This window comes from Larimichthys crocea, chromosome XIII (genome assembly GCF_000972845.2).
Source record: "Larimichthys crocea isolate SSNF chromosome XIII, L_crocea_2.0, whole genome shotgun sequence".
Classification (NCBI taxonomy): domain Eukaryota; kingdom Metazoa; phylum Chordata; class Actinopteri; family Sciaenidae; genus Larimichthys; species Larimichthys crocea.
In genome coordinates, this window is record NC_040023.1 from 45224039 (window position 1) to 45245305 (window position 21267).

General features: G+C 40.6%; 2 protein-coding genes across 5 annotated transcripts in view; one reads left to right on the plus strand and one right to left on the minus strand.

Moving 5' to 3' along the window:
* The first annotated feature begins 2408 nt into the window (after positions 1 to 2408).
* Positions 2409 to 6801, plus strand: LOC104920424 (alpha-L-fucosidase 1). Its single transcript, XM_010732688.3, has 8 exons — positions 2409 to 2827; positions 3448 to 3582; positions 4503 to 4640; positions 4811 to 4916; positions 4996 to 5196; positions 5481 to 5671; positions 6090 to 6189; positions 6320 to 6801. Exons 1-8 carry the CDS (start codon positions 2463 to 2465, stop codon positions 6452 to 6454), a joined length of 1371 nt encoding a protein of 456 aa, XP_010730990.1. The 5' UTR covers positions 2409 to 2462; the 3' UTR covers positions 6455 to 6801.
* Positions 6802 to 7653: 852 nt separating this feature from the next.
* Positions 7654 to 21267, minus strand: part of dlgap3 (discs, large (Drosophila) homolog-associated protein 3) — a 128981-nt gene continuing 115367 nt past the window's right edge. For 3 of the 4 annotated variants that reach the window (XM_027287054.1, XM_019275464.2, XM_019275465.1), the window contains exons 5-13: positions 20027 to 20129; positions 19715 to 19931; positions 17756 to 18294; positions 17226 to 17320; positions 16074 to 16293; positions 14744 to 15038; positions 14554 to 14645; positions 14224 to 14370; positions 7654 to 13523 (exon numbers count right to left, since the gene is read on the minus strand). In XM_027287054.1, the coding sequence (XP_027142855.1) occupies positions 13209 to 13523; positions 14224 to 14370; positions 14554 to 14645; positions 14744 to 15038; positions 16074 to 16293; positions 17226 to 17320; positions 17756 to 18294; positions 19715 to 19931; positions 20027 to 20129 (2023 nt within the window). In that variant the 3' untranslated portion in view covers positions 7654 to 13208. Of the gene's footprint in view, positions 14371 to 14553; positions 14646 to 14743; positions 15039 to 16073; positions 16294 to 17225; positions 17321 to 17755; positions 18295 to 19714; positions 19932 to 20026; positions 20130 to 21267 lie in introns of all 4 variants that reach the window. The other variant, XM_027287055.1, reaches the window with a different exon arrangement.

Below are 21267 nucleotides of genomic sequence, written 5' to 3' on the forward strand. Positions count from 1 at the left end.
AAAAACTGTTTCTGTTTTTGTTTGTTTTGATTGATTTGAAATATGCATATTTACAGGATTGCCTTCTGTCTAAAAACACCCAACAAATCACTTTTCTTTTTTTTTTTTTTTTACTGCGGGTCCCTGAGAGAGTTAGAATAACCTTTCATTGAAACATCCTGTAATTATTATGGCCATATTTAAAATTTATTTTTATTTATTTTTTGTATAGGAGGGCACCTAAGGCGATGAAGTGGGGGCATTTGTTATTTGCTTTATTCAGTTCCTGTTCTACATATTTCAGTACAGTAGGTGGCGGTATACACCTAAAAGTTGGTATCAGCCAATTTAATTAAAAAAAAAAAAAAAGAGCGAATAAATAATAATTCATCGGTGGTCTGCAGAGTTCATGCACAAAAGTCTCTTGGACTGAAGGGTGGCACATGGGGAAGTTGCGAGATTTAAGTGACTTTGAGCGGGGTATGATAGTGGGAGCCCGACGCGCTGGCTGCAGCATCTCGGAAACAGTGAACCTGTTGGGGTTTTCAAAAACCGCAGTGTCTCGAGTTTACCGGGAGTGGTGTGAGAAACAGAAAACCTCCAGTCACCGGGGGTCCTGTGGAAGAAAACGACTCGTCGATGACAGCGGCGAGAAGAGGATGGAGAGGGTGGTGGAGGCTAACAACCACGCTACGATGGTGCAGATCCAGGCTCTGTACAACAGCGGCGGGCAGGAGAAGCCCATCTCACTCAGGACCACCCGGAGGACCTTGAAGCGGCTCGGTTACAGCTGCAGGGCTCAGCGGCGGGACACACTGGTCCTGGCCGGACTGGACGCTCTTGCTGTGTACGCATCCTGTCCAGAACAGCTTGAGACCTGCACGGACTTGGTGTCTAACAACGAGGCTGACTCTGACCCAAGAAGTCAGACCTCCACGGACCTTGTGTGCAGCCCCGAGAAAGACCTGGACACGCCGGTGTTGTGGCCTTAAGACCTGGATACCTTGTTCCCAGCCGTGGTCCTATTAACTCCAAAGAAAGTTGCCTACTTAACGAACAATATGTACACACAGAACTTATAATTGATTGTATCAATGAAACATTAATGAATGAAATAATATAATTAAAGGGTACGGGAGAAATATAAATAAAGCAAACATATTAAAAACAAACCTGTGTATAGATATGTACCAAATTATACAAGTCTTTGGTTTTCTTTGTATTCAAAAAGTTTTATTCTATTTTCTTTTTCAAACCTACTTTATGTAATCAGTTGTTTCTGTCAAAACAGTTAAAAATGTCTGTATCCTGCAGTCATTTTCTCAGTCTTTCCAGAATATTATTCTCTAATTACAGTCGCAAAACATTTTTCTAATACGAAATCAACAATGAATATGTTCTCTAAGTTCTCTAAGCAGTGTATTTATTAGGATACGATTGATTTGATTCACTTGTTACAACAGCAGTGTGGATAAGAAAATACCCATAAACAATAGTATTACAGTAGTATGCACGTTGGATCATTTTACAGAAATAATTGTGCACGTGCATGGTACTAAGATATGTATCTATAAATATAATTAGCACAGGAAAAAGTAATTGCTTGGCCTATAAAGTTTGTGTAAAACCTGATGACCCATGTTATCCCAGCATGATTTAACAATGTTCACAGAACAGATGGCGCCCATAAATGTTCACTAAGGTTTAGGTCAGGTGACTGAAGGAAAGTCCATGACAGTCATGACTCCTTGGTCATCAAGTGGTTCCTCCTGCTATGAATCCCTTTGTGCAAAGATGCAAACCAGACGTCTCTGAAGAATGAAGGGCTGCTGCTGTTTTGGTCACGGTGCACATGTTCAACTCCAGAGATGGCAAAACAACCCTTGATTTGGATATTCTCCCCACCATGATTCACTGTGGGTTTGATACACTGTTGTGTCATTGTCTCTCCTATTTGTCTCCTTACATACAGACTTCTGTTAATGTCATGAATCTCAAACTTGGATTCATCTGTAAATAGAACTTTTTTTTATTTATAAGTGTTTGGCCTCGTCTCCCTTTCCTGAGAAGTGGATTAAAAACAGCAACTCATCCTCTGAGACCACTAAAGAGACAGTTTTTTCCTTTTCTTAAACAGCACTTTTTACTACACTGTCCCCTCAAATCCTTGAAAACAGACACGATCTGACACTGAGAATGATCCTCTTTGCTTAACTATAACTATAACTATAACTATAACTATAACTAAACAATCTGACTTCTGACACTTTCACTTACACCCTGAATCCACAAACTTTCTATTAATACAAAGCCTTTATTGCTGTAGTCACACAGTCTATGTCCTGTGCAATGTTTTTTTTGTGAAATAAAGTTATATCTTTAAAAAAAAAAAAGACAGTCACGTGATACTTCATGTGATTGCAGTCATATGACGGGGAAACGTTTCACCTGCTGGTTCATAACCACAGTGAAATTTCATTGTTATGCATTTGAGAAGGAGGACGCAGCCCATCATGTTGGCCGCGTTCGTCTTAGCCATTGCTTTGGTTTCTCAAACGGTGGCTCGGTACACTCCGGACTGGGGGAGTTTGGACGCCAGACCGCTGCCTTCATGGTACGACGAGGCAAAAGTCGGGATTTTTGTCCACTGGGGTGTGTTTTCCGTCCCCGCGTTTGACAGTGAGTGGTTCTGGTGGTACTGGCGGGGCGAGCATGATCCAAAGTGTCTCGCCTTTATGTTAAAGAACTACCCGCCCGGGTTCAGCTACCCGGAGTTTGCTCCCCAGTTTCACGCTGAGTTCTTCAACCCGGGGGATTGGGCAGATATATTCAAGGCTTCTGGTGCCAAGTAAGTGTTTTTTTTTTTTTTTTTTTTTTTTTTTTTTTTTTTTTTTTTTTTTTTAACAAGCTAAATGTTGCTAACAAAAAAAGATTATCTTCCGGGTCTAGAACTGGTTTTTGTTTAAACAGTGTTTCGGATTAACCAGCGACCGTGTTAACTCGTGACCGTCAGCCGAATGCTTCCGTTGTTGTCGTAAAGACAAGAGGAGACGTCAGATAACACACGAGTTTTTAGACATTGTAGGTTTAATAAAAACAAAAACAAATACACATTATCCTGTTTTTTACATGCTTTTTGTTATTTACGTACTTATTTTTGTCTGTTTTATCTAGTGCCTCTTATTCATTTTATTTTTATTGTTTTCTATCTTTCTTTTATCTACTTGATGTTTTGTTGTGTTTCTATATTGTTATTCATTGTGTTCTATCGTATTGTGCAGCACTTTGGAAACCCTGTGTTTGCTAAAATCGTGCTATATAAATAAAGTGGATTGGATTGGATTGTTTTCAACACCTGTCAGCAACAGACGCGTTTGGTTGGCTGACGGTCACCAGTTAACATGGTCGCACGTTGAACCAAAACACCTGCATCTTGCTCATGTCCTGTATTATTATTTTTACCTGCAGATATGTCGTCCTGACTTCCAAACACCACGAAGGATTCACTAACTGGCCGTCTCCATACTCCTGGAACTGGAACTCAGTTGATAATGGTCCTCACAGGGACCTAGTGGGAGACCTGGGAGAAGCTGTGCGCAACAGGTGGGCCATCAAATGTTTCTCTATGGAGCTCAGGGAAAGCTGGCATTAGTATACCAAGAATGTGATGAATTAAAAAGTGTTGTGCAACTGTTCATGTTGATCAACGGCTTCCCGCTTAGTTAATAAATGGCCTTTTGTGTGTAATCAATCCTATTTTGCAGTAAACATGCTGTTGGGTTAAATGTATTTCTTTCTACCGTGTGTTTCTTGTTAAACTATACATCTACCTCCAGTGCACTAACTTGGACAGAAAGGAAGCATACCACGTGTTCCAGGCGGCATAGAGCACACAGGCATCCTAACCCAGCTTAACAGGGAAGCAGAACTGGGCATTTTTCAGGTTTATTTATCATATGAAAAAAAAAAACCAGGAAGAGGAACCAGTCCGTTCAGAAGTAAAATACAGTACTGTAAAAAATGTAGCTAAAATTTAATTATTATTTTTTTTAAATTGGGTTTTTTAAGCTACATTTTTTAGTATTTTTTTGAAAAAATTTAAATTGAAAATATACTAACTTTAGAATGAGAAAACTGTAAATTTGGGTATAATACAAAATCAAATAATATTAAAAAGAGTGAGACATTTTGACCAATCTGTTATATCGGCATGGCTACCAACTTTTTTGAGTGAATTATGTATCGGCTGTGACGTGACAGATTCACATTAATTACAGTTTTCTTAAAATAGTCTGTTCATGTAGTCAGAGCAAGTTGCAGACTCAGCTTTTAGTGCCATAACAGTCACAGTCAATACTTAACAGTCGTGTATATATATGGCAATAGATCAGAACTTGGTATCAGCACATTCTGTGAGTTAAGGTATCACTCTTCAAAAATAGGATTGGTGCTTCAGTTACTTTACTAGTTGTATGGATTCTGATTGTCTTCAGTGACAAATTTTGTTTCATTTCCTTGTTTAGATCTTTAGTTTATGGACTCTACCACTCCTTGTATGAGTGGTTCCACCCACTCTACCTGTCTGACAAGAAGAATGGATACAAAACACAGCAGTATGTGATGCATAAGGTGCTACCAGAGCTTTATAACATGGTTGTCAGGTCTGTAGCACTTTAATTACTCCATCAGCTCATTTCAATTTAGACATATTTATTGCACTATGTAATAAAGTCAGACTTAGTTATATTGACATGCGTCTTTATGAAGTAAAAGCACATGTCAATACAACCTTATGGCACTAATGAAACCTTTTTATCTTGTTGTTTTGCAGGTATAGACCTGAGTTGATCTGGTCTGACGGGGACTGGGAAGCACCTGACACCTACTGGAACTCTACCGCTTTCCTGGCCTGGCTCTACAATGACAGCCCTGTCAAAGTAAGTGATGAAAGGTAACAATCGGCTATGAAATGTTTCTGCATGGTTGCATGTACTTACCAGACCTTCCTTTTCTTAGGATACCATTGTTACCAATGACAGATGGGGCGATGGCTGTTACTGTAAACATGGTGGCTACTATAACTGTAAAGACAGATACAGTCCAGGCGAGCTGCCTAAGCACAAGTGGGAGAAGTGCCAGAGTTTGGACAAGCATTCCTGGGGTTACAGACGAGACATGAAGATCAGTGAAGTAATGGATTTACCCTCTGTCATAGAGGTGAGGATATGTGATAGTATGATTTTAGCTAGCTATCTAGACTTTCTGATTTTGGCTCTAATACATACAGAATATGGATAATTTCTGCTGTTGCACACAGCTGTCATGGACCCATTTTTAAGTGTTACTTAATTTGTGCCTGTGGTATTTGCCACTGGGATAAGTCTACTCTAATGAGGAAGTTAAAGATTCATGTGATTCAAAAGAAGCTCTGGGTTAAACAAAAATGTGTATAAGAATAACTGTGATCATCTCTGACTGGTTGTCCTCTTGCTTCATTACAGGATCTGGTTTATACTGTGGCTCTAGGAGGTAACTACCTTCTGAATGTGGGTCCCACAGCCGATGGGATGATCCCTGCGATATTTGAGGAGAGGCTCAGAGGTGTTGGAGCCTGGCTAGAGATCAACGGGGAGGCCATCTATGCCTCCAGACCCTGGAGGATCCAGAATGAGAACACCACTATACCAATCTGGTAAGAAGGGGAGGGAAAGCTGAAACACAAGAGGCACTCTGTGATCTTGTCATTCTTGGCATATATAATTGGAAGTACAATATCCTGATAAGGCAGAGGTGGGCTTGAAACAGTTTTAAGTTTGAATTTGGTTTTCCAAATCTGCTGTGAAGGAGCGTCTGAGAGTTAAATGCAGAAAAATCTTTGCTAGAATCAATAACTGAGAAGCATTTTTTTTCCTGTTGTCAGTGTTTTGCATTTTATTAAAAAGTGATGGTAGACATACAATCAGGAAATGCAAGAAATAACATGCAACTAAGATCCCTTGCTGGAGTTGAACAGGGATGCTTTGTTATTTTTGTAAGGTGCTTAACCTCACAGTTGCTGGAATCCTTAAAATTGAGATCATTGATGCAAGTTATCATCTCGATTTCTCTAGGTATACATCTAAAGGAGCAAACGTCTATGCCATCATCACAGCCAAGCCCCCTAAGCCCACAGTGCAACTGTTGGTACCTAAGACGTCAGCAACCACTAAGGTAAATGGACAATATTGTCTGTTGTTTTTATAGATTATTAAAAACTCAACAGTAAAGCCTTGACAGCCTTGAAGTGTGACTACTGAACCACAGAAGAGATATAAATCCCTGATTTTTGTCCCATGTCCAGGTGACTTTGTTGGGGAATCCAAAGCCCTTACCCTGGTCTCCAGTCTACCCCAAAGCTGGCCTTGTTGTCCTTTTGCCTGATCTGCCGTACTCCCCTGGTCAAGCCTGGACACTGAAACTGGAAGATGTCCATTGAGCTTTATATCCCCAAAGTGTTCAACCTCTAAGCTGGAATGTTTGAGGTTCATCTCAGGGTTTCATTGTGTTTTTAGGATAAGGGAAAACTTATGCACTATGGGGTGGAGGACACAGCACTTGTGTAACTATTTTTGCCTAAATGAAAGAATGAAAAAAACCTTCCATGATTACTTTGTAGCTGAATGATTATGAATGGAAAAAAGAATCTGCTGTTATTCTTGTAAATCTTTCCTGACATTTCTTAAGTGGTTTGTGTGAAAACTAGTAGCTTATATACAAAACACTTTTTCATTTTTTTACTTGTATATTTTAAATTGTTGAATAAAAGATTATTTTAAACATTCAGTGTGTGTCTTTTTGTTTGTTTGATGTGGGAAAATGTGACAAAAGTTATTTTAAAATAATGTTCATGGTGAAAAAAAAATGAATCCCTTTTAAAGCAAGGTCAAAACTCCTGAGCTTTGGTGGTAACCTGTTTATCATACCATATACATACATATCATGAGTGAGTGCCAGTGCTAAATTGTTCTCTGTCCTCTCATTTAACCTGCTTGGTATTTGCATTGCAAATTCCTCCTTGTGGAGAGAGGCAAATCAACCAAAAGGAACACGGAAATAATGTACATCTACTCGATAGTGATATCAGAGTTGGATGAGAAAATTGATACCTCTCCCGTCTGTCATACATAAAGCTTCAGTCATACATACATATTTTATGTAGTTTGACTTGGTACATTTTTATAAATTATTATTTATTATATATGGAGGCTATGTGCTGAACTATTTCTTAGGCACAGCAGTACTCCCTGCTGGTCACCTTCTAGTTCGGCTCATAATGGCTGTAAAATGTACTATATCTAACTCCTCGCCAGATAGCAATAGCAGTTAGACAGTTTTTCAAAAACTTTTGCTTTAAAGTCATTTGAAGTGGGTGAGGCTGAGGGAAATGGTGTTATTTCCATGGCTGAGCAGAGTTTTTGATAAACTCTTCTTGAACAAAAATGAATAATTCTTTACAAACTTTAATTGTTGCTCATTTAGTCAAGAATAGTTAATATAACTGAGAAATACTTAAGTTCTGAAGTTTTCTGGGATTCAACAGAGTCAGAAACTCATTACAAAAGAAAGACAAAGGAGACTTTTAACTCGCTAAAATAGCTTTATAATAATCATATTAATAGTAATAATATTAGCCATTAGAAAATGTTTTGACAACGTTGACAGTGTTACATTCTGTGTTGGGGTAAACCACGTCACAGTGTGCCATCTCTCTGGGCTTCAGCGCTATCAGACGTGCTCCTTTGACACATCCAGATCCATGAAACATACAAGATCAATAAATAAATTTGTATGTACAAAATGAGAACCACAACACAACAAACAGAATCATGATTTACACTTCACTGCCTCAGTGCCCTCCACCACCATCCAGCACATATTCAGACTGCATCTCCCATTCACTGTGGTGTTCTCATGCATCTTGTGTACCTACTGGTGGCATTATGAAACAAACTTCATATTTAATGGCATCACTATTGCTATATGCTCCAGTCAATTGTTTTCATAGGAGGAAAAAAAAACAACAAAAGCATTTAATGTTAGTATGTACAATATGCTGTCTTGGCACTGAATCAAACGTATAAAACAAGAGAACGCAAGAATAAAGCTGAGCTTAAAGACAGAATAGCTCGCTGTATCAAACCCGTCTGATTGAAAATCATGGTGTTCAGTGAGAAATACAAGAAAGTGATGAAAGAGGAGGAGCGAGTAGAGAATGAGGGGCTATTTAGCTTTTGCTACATTATAGAGTAGAATACAGAGAGAGCAGGGTCTGTATCAGTTTGATGTCTATGTTGTTTTCCTTCTCTGGCAGAACTAAGAGTTCAGAGTGGAATAAATGCATATGGAGAAAGAAAGTCTTACATTTGGATCTTCCATTTAGTCCATCTGTTCAACGCTTACTTTCCTCTTTTGATGATCTCTCACTCCTCATTGGAGTGTCCATCATTGATCCCAGAGAAAAATGTCTTCCCAGAGTTAATGTCAGTTTGCTTTTCTTCTACTCCATCTTCTTAATAGCAGCGATTTAAGACTTGTCACCATAGATTAAACTATTTTTATTTTTATTTTATTGTACACAAGACTCGCTCTTGAATACAGAACAATGTTTACCCATAGCTATAGTTGACAACACCATTTATAATCATGACAGTGATGGCAATAATGAATCCTTTTAATGACAATAATCATACTAATAATAATCATATTGTAATAACAATATATTTAATATTGAGAAGAGCAATGTCCATTGGCAACAGTTATTTACAATTTTTTTTGTAAACGTGAGGGTGGCAGGGTATTATTTTTCTGTTAATTACACAGTAATTGCTCAATTGTCTCTGACCCACATGGTTACCTGTGTGTGTACTGTAAAGCAACATAACAGTGTAAATACATGCACGCACACATGCGCACACACACACACACACACACACACACGCAATCACACCTCAGTGCTAAAGGCACATTGGAGTTTCAGTTAATCATCTTTTGGGGTTTGAGCTGCTCTGGAGATGAAGGGAAGTAAAACCTCGGAGAGGAGAAGCAAAAAAAAAAGTTTTAAGGAAGTTGCTATCTGTGGTTTTTCAGAAAAATCTATTTCATGTATTTACATTTTGTAATTCTTAGTGTCCTGCCGTGGACTAAAATTGCCTACCTATGCACAAAAGATTAAGTGATATCAGCCTCACTGTTTACTGCTCTCCTAATGCTGTCAGAGCTATATTAAGTTACTCCTAACCCAACATTTCCTACTGCTGCCAGTAGCTTTCTACTGCTAACACACAGGATTGACTGGTTGATTGGTTATTGTTCATTGAAATTGAACTGAAATATTGCAGACAGAAATGAAACAAGAAGTGGCAGCCACAGCTCATAGTTCTAGTTTCTTAAACAGAAAAACTAGTTTCTCACGCCGAGGTTTAACTAGTGACTTTGTCCTTTCCTCCAGAGCAGCTCTACCTCTCCGAAATGTCTGCATAACTAAAACTCAAATCTGCTGCTACAGCATCCCCCCTGCAGATGTACAGTATACAGCACACACACGTTGGCTACAATTGAGCTCTTGCCTCAACCACGACTTCTTTCAGTACTGTTTTTCCAGTCTCAGAAAAATGGCTACTAGAGAATCTGGGCTCAAAGGAGTTCTCCTTTCATTCAGAGAATATGGACAACATTCCTGCGGGACTGATCCGGTCCTGTATTTTCAGGGTCCGTCGGCTGTGTGGTGTTAAGAGAATCCCCTGAGGACAGAGGCCTGGGTCGGGGTTGGAGACACTGCTGCTAGAAACTGAGGTACTCAGAGTTGACTTGTCCGTCTGGCTGTCCACGAGGAGTTTTTGCACTTCTAGAAAGAGGTGAAAGGGTTCGTATAGAGTCCGTCTCTTGTGGTGGTGAGTGCTTGGATTATGTTTGTACAACTATACACCCAGGTGCTATTTTTAGCTGAGGCTCCTGTATTCACACTGTAAGGATATCAGACAGATGGATGGGTAAAATATGCAACAAAAAGCATGGAAATCATACCACCAAAAATGTGTTTGCAATGGACCTGTTTCAAGGCAAGGTGGCTGGCTAACACCTCAACATGTGATCAAAAGTATGGCGGAGAGAGTCAGCGAGAATTGAAGAAGTAGTAGTTGCTACGGTGGATAAATATCCCACAAAGCCTCTTTTGATTCCTGGTGTCCCCCCAAGGCTGACTCATAATGGAAAGACCTTGCCATCCCTCTGCATGTAGGTTCGAGGATTGTGAGGGTGGAGTCAAGAGGCCTTCACAGTGGAGTAATAGTATAAAAGCAGGTCTTTGTGCTTTATTTGATGAGGACGAGGGGATAAAAAGGCCTCTCTGCAACCCACCTTGCTGCAGATGGATTAAACATGATGTCTGAGGGGCAGCTTGTTTCACATGGAGGCTGTTAGACTGATCTGCTGAGATTCACATCAAAACGCTGATTGCTTTTTCAAGGTTGCCAGTATCATTGTCCTCCAAGGATATACTCTTTGTACAAAGAAGTGACTCATTGAAATAACTGCACTGTAAAATCTTGTCAATGTTTTTTTTTTTCTTTTCTCACAAAAAGGTTTAGAAGCTACAAAATTTCGCTTTCCTTTTCATCAGTCAAAAATGAGATTCTGCTAAATCTTTTCAAATGAGGTTGACATAAAACATGCAGTATTAACATCAACAAAATCTGCCAGTCTTACGTGTATATTGCAAGTGAGAGTGAGGGAGACAAAGAATGGCATGTCAGTACAATAAAAACATTTTCTTCAACAATATTCTCTGGAGATTTTATACTTTTCTATTTACATATCTTTCTATATATACTGTAAACTGTGTTCAAAGGAAACCTCCACATATAGCTGGTTAGGCACATGTAGTTGGTTCTAAAGAGGAAATACAGGGAGAGGATACAGCAGTATATGTCGTTAGAACCACAGACAGATATAAAGTAGGCCTAATGAGGATCATACTTGGCAATTAACACTCTTGCCAGTTATATACCCTGTGAACCTGACCCAGCACTCACAAACTGAAGATAATAGTCATTTGAAATTCTTTTTCACATGTACTGAGTCTGGATATGCCACACAGCTGTAGTATCACACAATGCTATAATCTATCATAATAATACTGTAGTATTTCACATTTGATATATGCTTTTTGTACATATACTGTACTCAATAGTCTCTACTAATCTAGAAATGTAGATTATATTATAAAATATACATCTCCCATTAAAATATCCCATTTTGTCAACACTTTCCATCCAAATAGAAAAGAAAGGAGAAAAAAAAGAAAACAGGTCATGCTAAAAGATTCTTACATTTTGTGTTTTTTCGTCTTTAAAATGGCGGATTTGGATTTTTTTAGTCTTCACTGGGCTTCATCACACGTCCCTTATGACACACAGCCCTTCATATTCAAACTACACACACACGCATACAGACCTACACGCACCATCCATACAAAATACTTAAATATCTGTTCTGATAAATGAGAAGCCTTTAAAATCATGCTACACTTTGTTCAGTGGAAACATCAGATAGTATGATTTCAAGAAGTAAATAATGAGGAAGGGAAAGAAACAGAACAGTATAATTCCATTCATAGCAAGTGTTACTTAATCTCAGCATCAGTACCAAACATCATTTCACAACTGATGGTTTTCCTCTCTTTGATGACTCTTTGGGGTTTGGATGGAGCTACGTTGAAAATGACTCCTTTTGTTTTCTTTCAATCAGAGAAATCATTCCCTCTCTCATCACTGGCGTGTGAAATTGAAAGGATTGTACCTCAAGTCAGGGAGCGGATTCTGCTGAAGACTTTGGCAGAGCTCTCTCTCTCTCCCTCTTTTACTTTGTGATTCACTGCTCTATCTTCTCAATTATGCAAACGTATCATGGGAAAGTCCACTCTGAATATATCAGGAGAAGAGAAGAGAAGAGAAGAAAACACATTGTGTGTTGAGGGAGAGAAATGTAGAAAAAAAAAGTAATAAAGAAACAGATCTTCTTTCATGGCTGTTTCATCAGGGCATCTGTTAATTCCTGACTGAGGCGGAGAGAACTCTCTACAGACCACTGTTGTTGGTTTGGGTCCTCTTTTAACCACTTGGTGGTGCTATAGTCTCACAGTGAAATGGGGGCCTTCTCAGTCGAGTCCTGAAAAGCCACCAAAATATATTCCCCCGAAATATTCCCCACCCCTGAACACTTGAAACTTCACAGAGATGACAAAAAAAAAGAAAAAAACTCTCAGTTTTTTTTTTTGTCTGTGATACTCTCTCTAGCTGTCAAGGCTGTGATGCTACACTGCAAAAACTCCTTTTGGCAAACGTAAGTGTGCACACTATGTACAAATAGCACTTGCACATTCAAACAGCCTCACTGCTGAATGCTGAGGGTAGTCGATGGGATACATGGGATATGAGGAATGAAGAAAAGTGGCAGAAAATTGTTATATTGTCTCTGACTGGGTGCCTGGGTGGACAGATGGCACCTGGGTGAGCCAGCTGCAGTTGACTGACTATGCTTGGAGAATGTTCTTTGGGGAATGCCAACTATATGACTTTAAGGGCATTTAAACTGATGGTGAGAAATAAATTCATGTTTATTCATCCATACTGGTAGCATCAGTGAAGAGTGTGGATATATATTAGTTGATTCTGTTGCAGATGGCATTCAGGAGATGGCAACATGGGATCCAGATTCTGTCATCTCCACACACAGAGGTTTTGTGCCTGTTAAGCCCTTTATTTTCAGTGATGGAGAAGTGCTAGGTGAACACGCACAGGCATGCTACTACTGCGTGAATCTCTGCCAACTACGGTTATAAAAGTGGACTGTTTCTTGTCTGTTCTCAGCCAAAAAGAAATCCAGAGAATTCTTTAAAAAAGTCTTTAACTCATATCTGCTAGCTACCATTTCAGGTCTAGGCCTCTGTGTCAATAAAATGTCCAATTTTGAAGAACTAAAAAAGCTATCATTGCTTGTTTAAAGAGCATGAGAAGTGAATTTGTAGTTGTGGTAAGTGAAGTAATGGCAATGCTGATGGGAGGGTAGGGAGTAAATAGCAATGACCCACAGAAGATCCAAAACTGGGCCCAGAAAAAGACTGAGATTGGTCCACGGGTCAGCTTCACAGGGGTGAGAGTAAGTGAGGAGGTGGGTGAGAGACACCTCAGTGTTCAAAGTCGAGTCTGGGCTTCTGGGATGTAGATCTCGATGCTGTCAGCACTCTCTGTGGCCGAGTTCTGCCTGAAGGAGGCAGCACGCTTGGTTTGCAGCAGCCTCCTTCTTGCTTCTGTCCTCTGACGGTCCCCGAGGTCCAGGGACTTCTCCCTGATGGGTAGGGTATGTCCACCCAGACGAGGCACCACCAGGCCCCCCAACCCACCTCCTCCACTTCCAGCACCCCCATCCCCACTGCTATCGGCCCGAAGGCTGCCACTCACCCCGCCTGCTGGCTTCTTTGGCAAAGGAGGAGGAAGCTTCTTATCCTCCTAGCCCGGCAATGGTGAAACGAAGATATAAGATGAAAACGGACAGTGGATTTATCGTGTCGGGTGGTGAAAACAATGGTTTTGTATGGTTTTACAAAAGGGATCCCATGCAAAAATGTGAAAATATTGGGAGGAACAAAAAGATGATAAACCAAGGAGCAAAACCACCAACAAAAAAGGTAAAATCCAAGTCAGGAAGAATCATGGGCCGAGACATTATGACAAACAAATAACCAAAATCCAAAAAAAAAAAAAAAAAGTATCAAAAAGTATCTCAGCATGCATTGGCAACGGGTGACATAAAAGGAAATGAAATGGGAGAAGAAAAGGCAACAACAAAGATAATGTAAAAAGAAAAGAAGAAAAGAGAAACAATTGTTAGTTTGTTATCAAGAATAATGTAGTTGATCAGTGAGTAGCCTAACCATTATAGACAACAATGTAACAGACAAGCACATTCTTCTGCCTCATGAACTGCAGTAAATGTGAAAATGCTGATATGCATTTAGATTTTTAGCAGTTTAAGACTCCACCATCTTGTGGGCAGCTCAGCTCAGTTCCTCTTCCTGTTCTGTATTTTCACAGCCTGCAAAGGCTTGGAGGGCACGACCATCTGTGCTACTCTTCTGCACACTGCCATCTTAGCTCTGGGGGAGTGCTGTAGGGAAACGAGAGCTGTTCGGACCCCTGGGCTTCTCACCTTCTTTTCAGGTGGAAGCCTCCAACTAGAATCCTTGAGTCTCTGGAGATCCTGAAACTTGACCCTGACGTCCTCTATGTTGAGCTGGAGCAGGTCCCAGAAGCCTGCCAGGTCCTGAGAGGTGGGCTGGGGGTACGCTGATGGGTCCTTGGTGACAAATATAGCAAGAGTTTGTGAAAGAGATGAACAAAATTACATTAGACCAGTTTCTGCTGTAGTGTTTTGCAGCCAACCTAATTTTGCCTTTAGCAGCAGTGAATCTCGATAGTGAATCATGCACCGTATCTAATGTGTGTTGTCATGATTTTGCATGCAATCACACATACTCACCACACTTTGTTGGCAGAGGCGGAAGAACTGCTGGACTTTCTGAGACATGAGCATCTGGGCGCTGACAACTGCATTTCGAATCAACTCAAGAACTAGGGAGGAAACAGCACATAAGTAGTTTTTAGAAATCCAAGAATTATTCATCGTTTATCTTTAATTCTGATCCTTTTGATCCTCATCCCAAACTCACTCTCTTCAGGCAGTTCGTTCTCCTCTGCCTCTCTCTCCATGTTCTGGCACCATCCCTCCATCCTTTCCACCTCCGTCTGCAGGAGGCGTAAGAAGAACTCTCCATCTCTAATGCAGGGTGAGGCTCGGCCAGAGTCAGGCAGGCTCCGTGGGCCCTCCAGGGATGGTGTCCCCGCCCAAGCTCTTTCAGAGGTGATGGGCAAGGGGGAGTGAGAACGTGGAGGCAAATGAGGGTGCTGATGGGGCCTTGGATCTGCTGGGCAGGGCTCAGTGGTATAGCCACTCTGGATAAAGTCCTGGGATCACATGAGAAAGAAAACGGTTGTCCACATGGATGGTAATTTGAAAAAAGTTTACTGTTCTTAAATGCTTGGAGATTTATTCTAGACAGTTTTACACTTTTACAATCTGTGATATATTTTCCTTCTATAACGAAACATTTTTTGTCTCTCTCTTTTTGGGACAAGTTTAAATGAATAGTTTAACATTTTTGGGAAAACTGCATTATTTGCTTTCTTGCCAGGAATCAGAGGATACGATTGACACCACTCTTAAATTACTCTGTTATATATGAAGCTACATCCAGCAGTATTGCAGTATTGTAATACTGCATAGCATAAAGACTGGAAACCAGGAGAAATAGCTGGAATGTCTGTGTCCAAAGGTAAAAAAAATAAAAAATCAGCTGATGAAGACTTCTAAAGCTCACTAATTGTACATTGTATCTCATTAAATTTCTTCCTTCCTGTTCTCTTTTCCTGTCTCTTTCCTGTAAAATTCAAAATGCCAAAATAGCTGTCTCCCCGTGTTTCCAGTCTCTGTGCCAAGCCGAGCTAGAGCTAATTGTCTCCTACCTGTATATTCATTAACAGGCTAGATATGTGAGTGGTGTCGATTTTCTCATCTCTCAGCATGATGTCAGCAAAATGTCAACTATTCTATTCCAAGACACTCATGCGCATGCAAGGGGAATGCACATGTTGACACATGAGCATGTGGTTATTGCCATACACATTTTAACCCAAGGTTCACGCTTTTCCACTGATTTACAGTTGATGGCAGCAATGATGTCAAGAAATATGCCTAACAAGACAATGCTGGCTAGTGAATGCTAGTGTATAGATGGTATCCCTAGGTTTGCAAAACTTGTTGTGAGAGTTGAATATGTTTGTGTTTCAATATATTCTTGTCTCACCAAGTTTGAAGCACATCTGCAGTAATAGGGTTACGGTTACAGTTATAAAGGAGACTAGAAAAAAAAAATCATGGTTTGGCTTAAATAATAAGTTAATGTAGAGTTTTGGGACACTAAGACATTATTTCAAACCCACCTCTCTGTAGGCCCATTGTCCCTGTGTGTGGACCGTGCGGTGGCACTCTGTGTACTGGCTAGCTGACTCTGGCTCTGACGAGTGCCTTTGGAAGGAACAGCCAAACTGGAGACTCTTGTCCTGTGTTGGCACGGCGATGCTGAGCCCTGGGAAGCCCTCGGGGTCTAGGTCGGCCTGCACGCTCGCTGTCACGCTGTTGGAGCGCTTAAAACGAGCCCGCCTTCAACACAGAGAATCACAGCAGGCCCAGGGCCATTCAGTCACACAACTATCACATGCAAAAGACTTTATCAAATCATATTTTTCCCTATAGTAACTCCACTTTCCTATTGGAGCAGGGATGCTGTCCCTGCAGTCACTGCTACTCACATGGTTGCGATAAGCCCTGCTAGATCCTCTGGCATATGACGCACCAGTGTGTGCAAATGTCATGGCAATGGACTCAGTGACGAGTGTTTACTTTATTACAAGTTTGTACCCCACCTCCCCTCATCCTTCTTTGCTGTCTAATGAGGTGTGAGGTGTGACTCAGATTTCCGTTCTCGCACTCCTGTTTTTCTCCACCCGATGTCACACTGTCACCCTTGATGATTGCAGGAGGTGAGGGGACATTGTTAACAGGTGCATGATCACACACTGCTTCGGGGTCCGGGATTATGTGATGTTATGACTGCTCTCATGCATGCGCGTGATTCTGACCTGTAAGCGATGCTGGATATAATTAGGAGAAAGGCTGCATCACGTGTGAAAGTCATGTTGAGTGTATGATTTGCAGTAGTCATGGTTACAGTTGGAAAAACAAGACATTCTTGGAACAAAGTGTTACCGAGTTCAAGCTGTGATGTCTGATGAAATGTAAATGAAATAATAGGATCTAGCCTAGAAATCAACCATAGGTGGCTGCACTGTTGGGTGCCCAGGAGATGAAGGCTCTTTCAAAATTTATATTAAAATTATTCACATAAATTACTCTGCAAAGACCAAAAGCTCTTGATGGAGCCACATATTTTAGGGCCAAGATAAATTAGAAAATAAACAAACACACATTTTAGTTTTGAAGTTTGTGTCCATAATTCAGACAAGTTAAATGTCAGGCGAAATAAACAAGTTGAGAAGAGATTTTGAAGATAAATACTTTTATTTTCATTTTACCTTTTGTCATCTTCCACTTGGACTCCTATGGAATGGACCTCAGTGAGAGCTTTGGCATCTGCATCTGAGTCCGACAGAGTCTCTGAGCTGTCCACCTGAAATAGAAGAAGCCATGAAGCACCACAAAATGTGTGGAAAAACACAACATGACACACAACTGGAATTAAAGGAATAGAATACTTTGGGGAAATATGATCTACAGTGTACATTACTGTTGTGTGTGTGTGTGTGTGTGCCCTGCTCCTGATTGCAAAGAAATGGTCGTACTAAGCTTCGCAAATTGAATCCTGACTCTGTTTTCTGTTTCTTTAACATGTACATTATGCAAATGGGATTGATTAGTGTTGAGATGATGAGTAAACCGATCTTTCAGTTGAGGTTGAAAATTTGCAATTATGGTAATTATGGAATTGTTTAAGTCATTTTTAAAATGCCACTCTATTTCTGATTTGAGTTTTTCAGATGTGATGATTTGCTGCTTTTGTCTGTTTTTGTTTCTTTATTTGTTAATTGAACACTAATTTTCTCACCTGCACAGCTATGGATGGCCTCCACTTTCTTCCACCACGTCCTTCGTCCTGCCCCCCAGCTTTATTCAGCACTATGCTGTTTTGAGGCAGGGAGATTGACTTCCCCAGGCTCCCCCCGACCCTGCTGTCCCTCTCCCTGGCTGGCCTTGTTGGCCCCTCCAGCAGACTGTCAGCAGAGCTGCTGTGTTTGGCCCTCACCCCAACACCCGGACCTCCTCCGTAGGGCACCAGCTCTCGCGAACCCCTGACCCCATCTAGGCTCTCTGCCGAGTTACTGTGCTGTCGGGAACGTCCAGGGCCCGTGGCGGTGTAATAGCCTCCTCTGGAAGAGCGACCTGAGGGGCCATCAGTGCTGCCCAGGTCCACAGAGTTGCTGTGCTGCTTTGGGCGCCCAGGGCCTGAGGTTGAGGCCAACTGTCCGCTGTTCTGGAAGTAGGCATCCTGGGTGGACTCGGTGCTGCTCTGGGCCCGCACTGAGAGTGAAGACTTGGACATGCGAGGTGGGAGTGGGGGAGGAGCACCTTTACGGTAAGGAAAGACTGAAGTGGCAGAAGAGCGGGAGAAAGGAAGACAGAGGCAGAGTGGGATGTTAAAAGCAACATGGGTACTATATCAACAGGGAGCAGGGGTATCGAATACTTACAAAAGGGACAGACTGGAAGGAGAAGGTTAAAGGAAGGCAAAGTGTGAAATTTGTTGACGTGAAAGGGAGTGAACCAAGACAGAGAAAAAGAGAAAAAACAACAAAATCATTAATAAAATAATGCCAATGCAAGATGTGACAGAAAGATTTATGACACCAACTCAAAAGCACTGCTTCTTTAAAAAAAAAAAAAAAAAAAAAAAACAGCTTGTGGTCTGACATTGAGAGGTGGAAGTGAAGACAGACATAACAAAATTGACAAAAAAACACAACAACTCTTCCCTTGAGCTAACTTAACTCTGCTTCTTAAGAAGATAGAACAATTTCCTGAGAGAAATATTAAAATGAGACGTGCAGATTCTGTCTCTTCCTCCTTCCTCACAGCTTTGTTCAAACATGCATGCACGAGTTTATTTTCAGTGAATAAAGGATCAAACTTTAATGCTTTTTTTTTCTAAGCATCTTCATCACGAGCCAGCTTGTCACAGTTTACAAAGATCCTAACCATGAAGCTCTATAAGCTCCAGTATGGGAGCATGTGTGTATGTAAGTGTGAAGTGTGTGTGTGTTTCGTGTCTTTGAATTTGTGTACCGTGCGTGTGTGTTTGTGGTTGATGCATATATACTTCACAGTGGCTTTAATAAGTATCAGAGGGGGATTTGCTGGTCTAAGCTTAGAAATTGGAGTCCTGTAAGGCACTCGAGTGGCTCCGCAGTGTGCTGTACAAACACACATAAGCAAATATAAGCACTCACACAAACGCGCACACACACACTCTATGAAAAATTACTGCTGATGTACTGCATGTTAGGCTTGAGTAAGAGCGTGATTGGAAAGATAAAACAAAAAATGATTAGAAAAAAAGCAACGCAATGTTTTCAAACTAAGAGGAGTGATACAGAGCCTGTGAAACCTGTGATCATACGGGGGAGGGTGATGGAAGAGATGAGAGACAGAGATGACAGAGAACAAAGAGCATTCACAATAAAGCATGCCTATGCTTATAACATGCACACGTATACACAAACACAAAGAAAGTGCCGTGGAGGAGCAGGGGGCTCGGCTGAATGTGAGATAACAGAAATCGGAAGGAGCAGAGAGGAAAATAAGGTTAAAAATGAAAAATGAAAAATGGATGCGGCTGTGCGATGAGAGGTTTGTGGATGTTCACACAAGCTAAATAAAATTCCTTTTCCCACTTACTGTCCTACTGTGTCTTCCACCAGGATGCCAACACATACATAAAAGGACATCCTTCCAACTCTCACATAAACACCACAGACGTTTTGGTACACCAAACTACACACACACTCACCGGCCCCGCTCTTGATGCTTCCCTGGGGGCCCGACATGGAGAAGACTGAGAGGCAGTCATCGTCCTGGGAACAGCCAGCCTGGATGGCGCGGACGTAGCTGTGGCTACGAGTGCGGAACACACCTGGAAGATCCAGGGCCTCTACGGCTTGAGACTCCACCTCCCCGAACATGGTCTCACACACCGCCTCAAACTGACGGTTCAGCGTGTCTCCCAGCTGAAAGATGAGAGGGAGGGTGAGTGAGACACATTGCTGTAGTCAGGTAGACTCCAAATATGTAATTCACGCAAATAAACGATATTACTTGTTACCTGTGAGCTGGTCAGAGAACGGGTGTAACTACGAGAGCGGGTGTGGGTTTTGGGTGTAGTTCGGCTGTTGGGGTAGGAGTCTGTACACTGCTTACATGAGTACCTGAGTGAAACAAGTTATACACATTCAACTTTACTGGTTACTGTAGCAACTGCAGTGTGTGATAATATTTTATTCTAGATATAAAATCTTCAGCTGTGCTATTTTTTGTGAAACATTTGAGTGAATATATTTTTTATTATGCAGAAGTGCAGTTAAATCTGAAACTCAGTCCAATGGTAAATTATAAGTTCCTAAAGTGGGCACCTATATAATGGCATCCACTACTGTATACTATACGGGATACAAATGCCACTATTTCTTTTTATATAATGCTAATTGGACTGCACTGGTGTAATAAATAGGTTGGATTTGTTCACATTTGTACTAGAGTTGGGCAATGATTAAACATTATCACTTAATGTGTCTCTATATCATGTTGACATCATGTGACAAGATCCTATTCGCAAGATACTGTGGTTGATCATCTCTGAATGGGCTGATGATTTGAATTTGACTGAAATTTGTCAAGAAACATCTTCAAGGGGAACTCCACAATAACTCAGCTTGTGAACAGTTACATAAAATCCTCTGGGACTCTGGAGGGAGCTTTCTGAAGTCAGAGAAAGAATTTATGGAAAATGAAGGATTTTGTTTCCCAATAAAATAAAACATACATGTTTCAATTAAAGTGGTGAAAATGATTTTCAGTTACACCATTACATTGTCTATATAGTCTACCTTAGTTTCAACTAATGACCTTTTTGACACCAAAAATGAAAGAATATTAAGAGATGTGTATTTCAGAATTTCTTGATAGATATAATATATATAATAGAGTATATGATATATATTATATTATAAAAGAAAAGAATAATATTGCTCTTCTGGTCTTGCATTTTTAGCTACCTTTAAATATATGTTATACATAATATATATATATATATATATATATACAAGCAATATAATAGAGGCCACAAATGGTTTTCAGTGCTGGAAGTATTATTCAGATCCTTTACTGAAGTAATACTAGGCTACAAAATATGCATTATGTGCATACACATGTTCTGCATTCAAAATAAAATAATTCAAGCATTATCAACAAAAAATTACTGAAAAGTATCCAATATTACTTGAAATACTTAATACTCGTGTGTCTTAATCTTCAGCTATGCATTGTAGCATCACTGTGAGGTCAGAA

Coding starts and splice junctions, on each gene's coding strand:
- LOC104920424 (XM_010732688.3), top strand. CDS start 2,463: ATGCATTTGAGAAGGAGGACGCAGCCCATCATGTTGGCCGCGTTCGTC. Junction 3,583..4,502: donor GGAGAAGCTGTGCGCAACAG/GTGGGCCATCAA, acceptor TTCCTTGTTTAG/ATCTTTAGTTTATGGACTCT. Junction 6,190..6,319: donor AGACGTCAGCAACCACTAAG/GTAAATGGACAA, acceptor TCCCATGTCCAG/GTGACTTTGTTGGGGAATCC.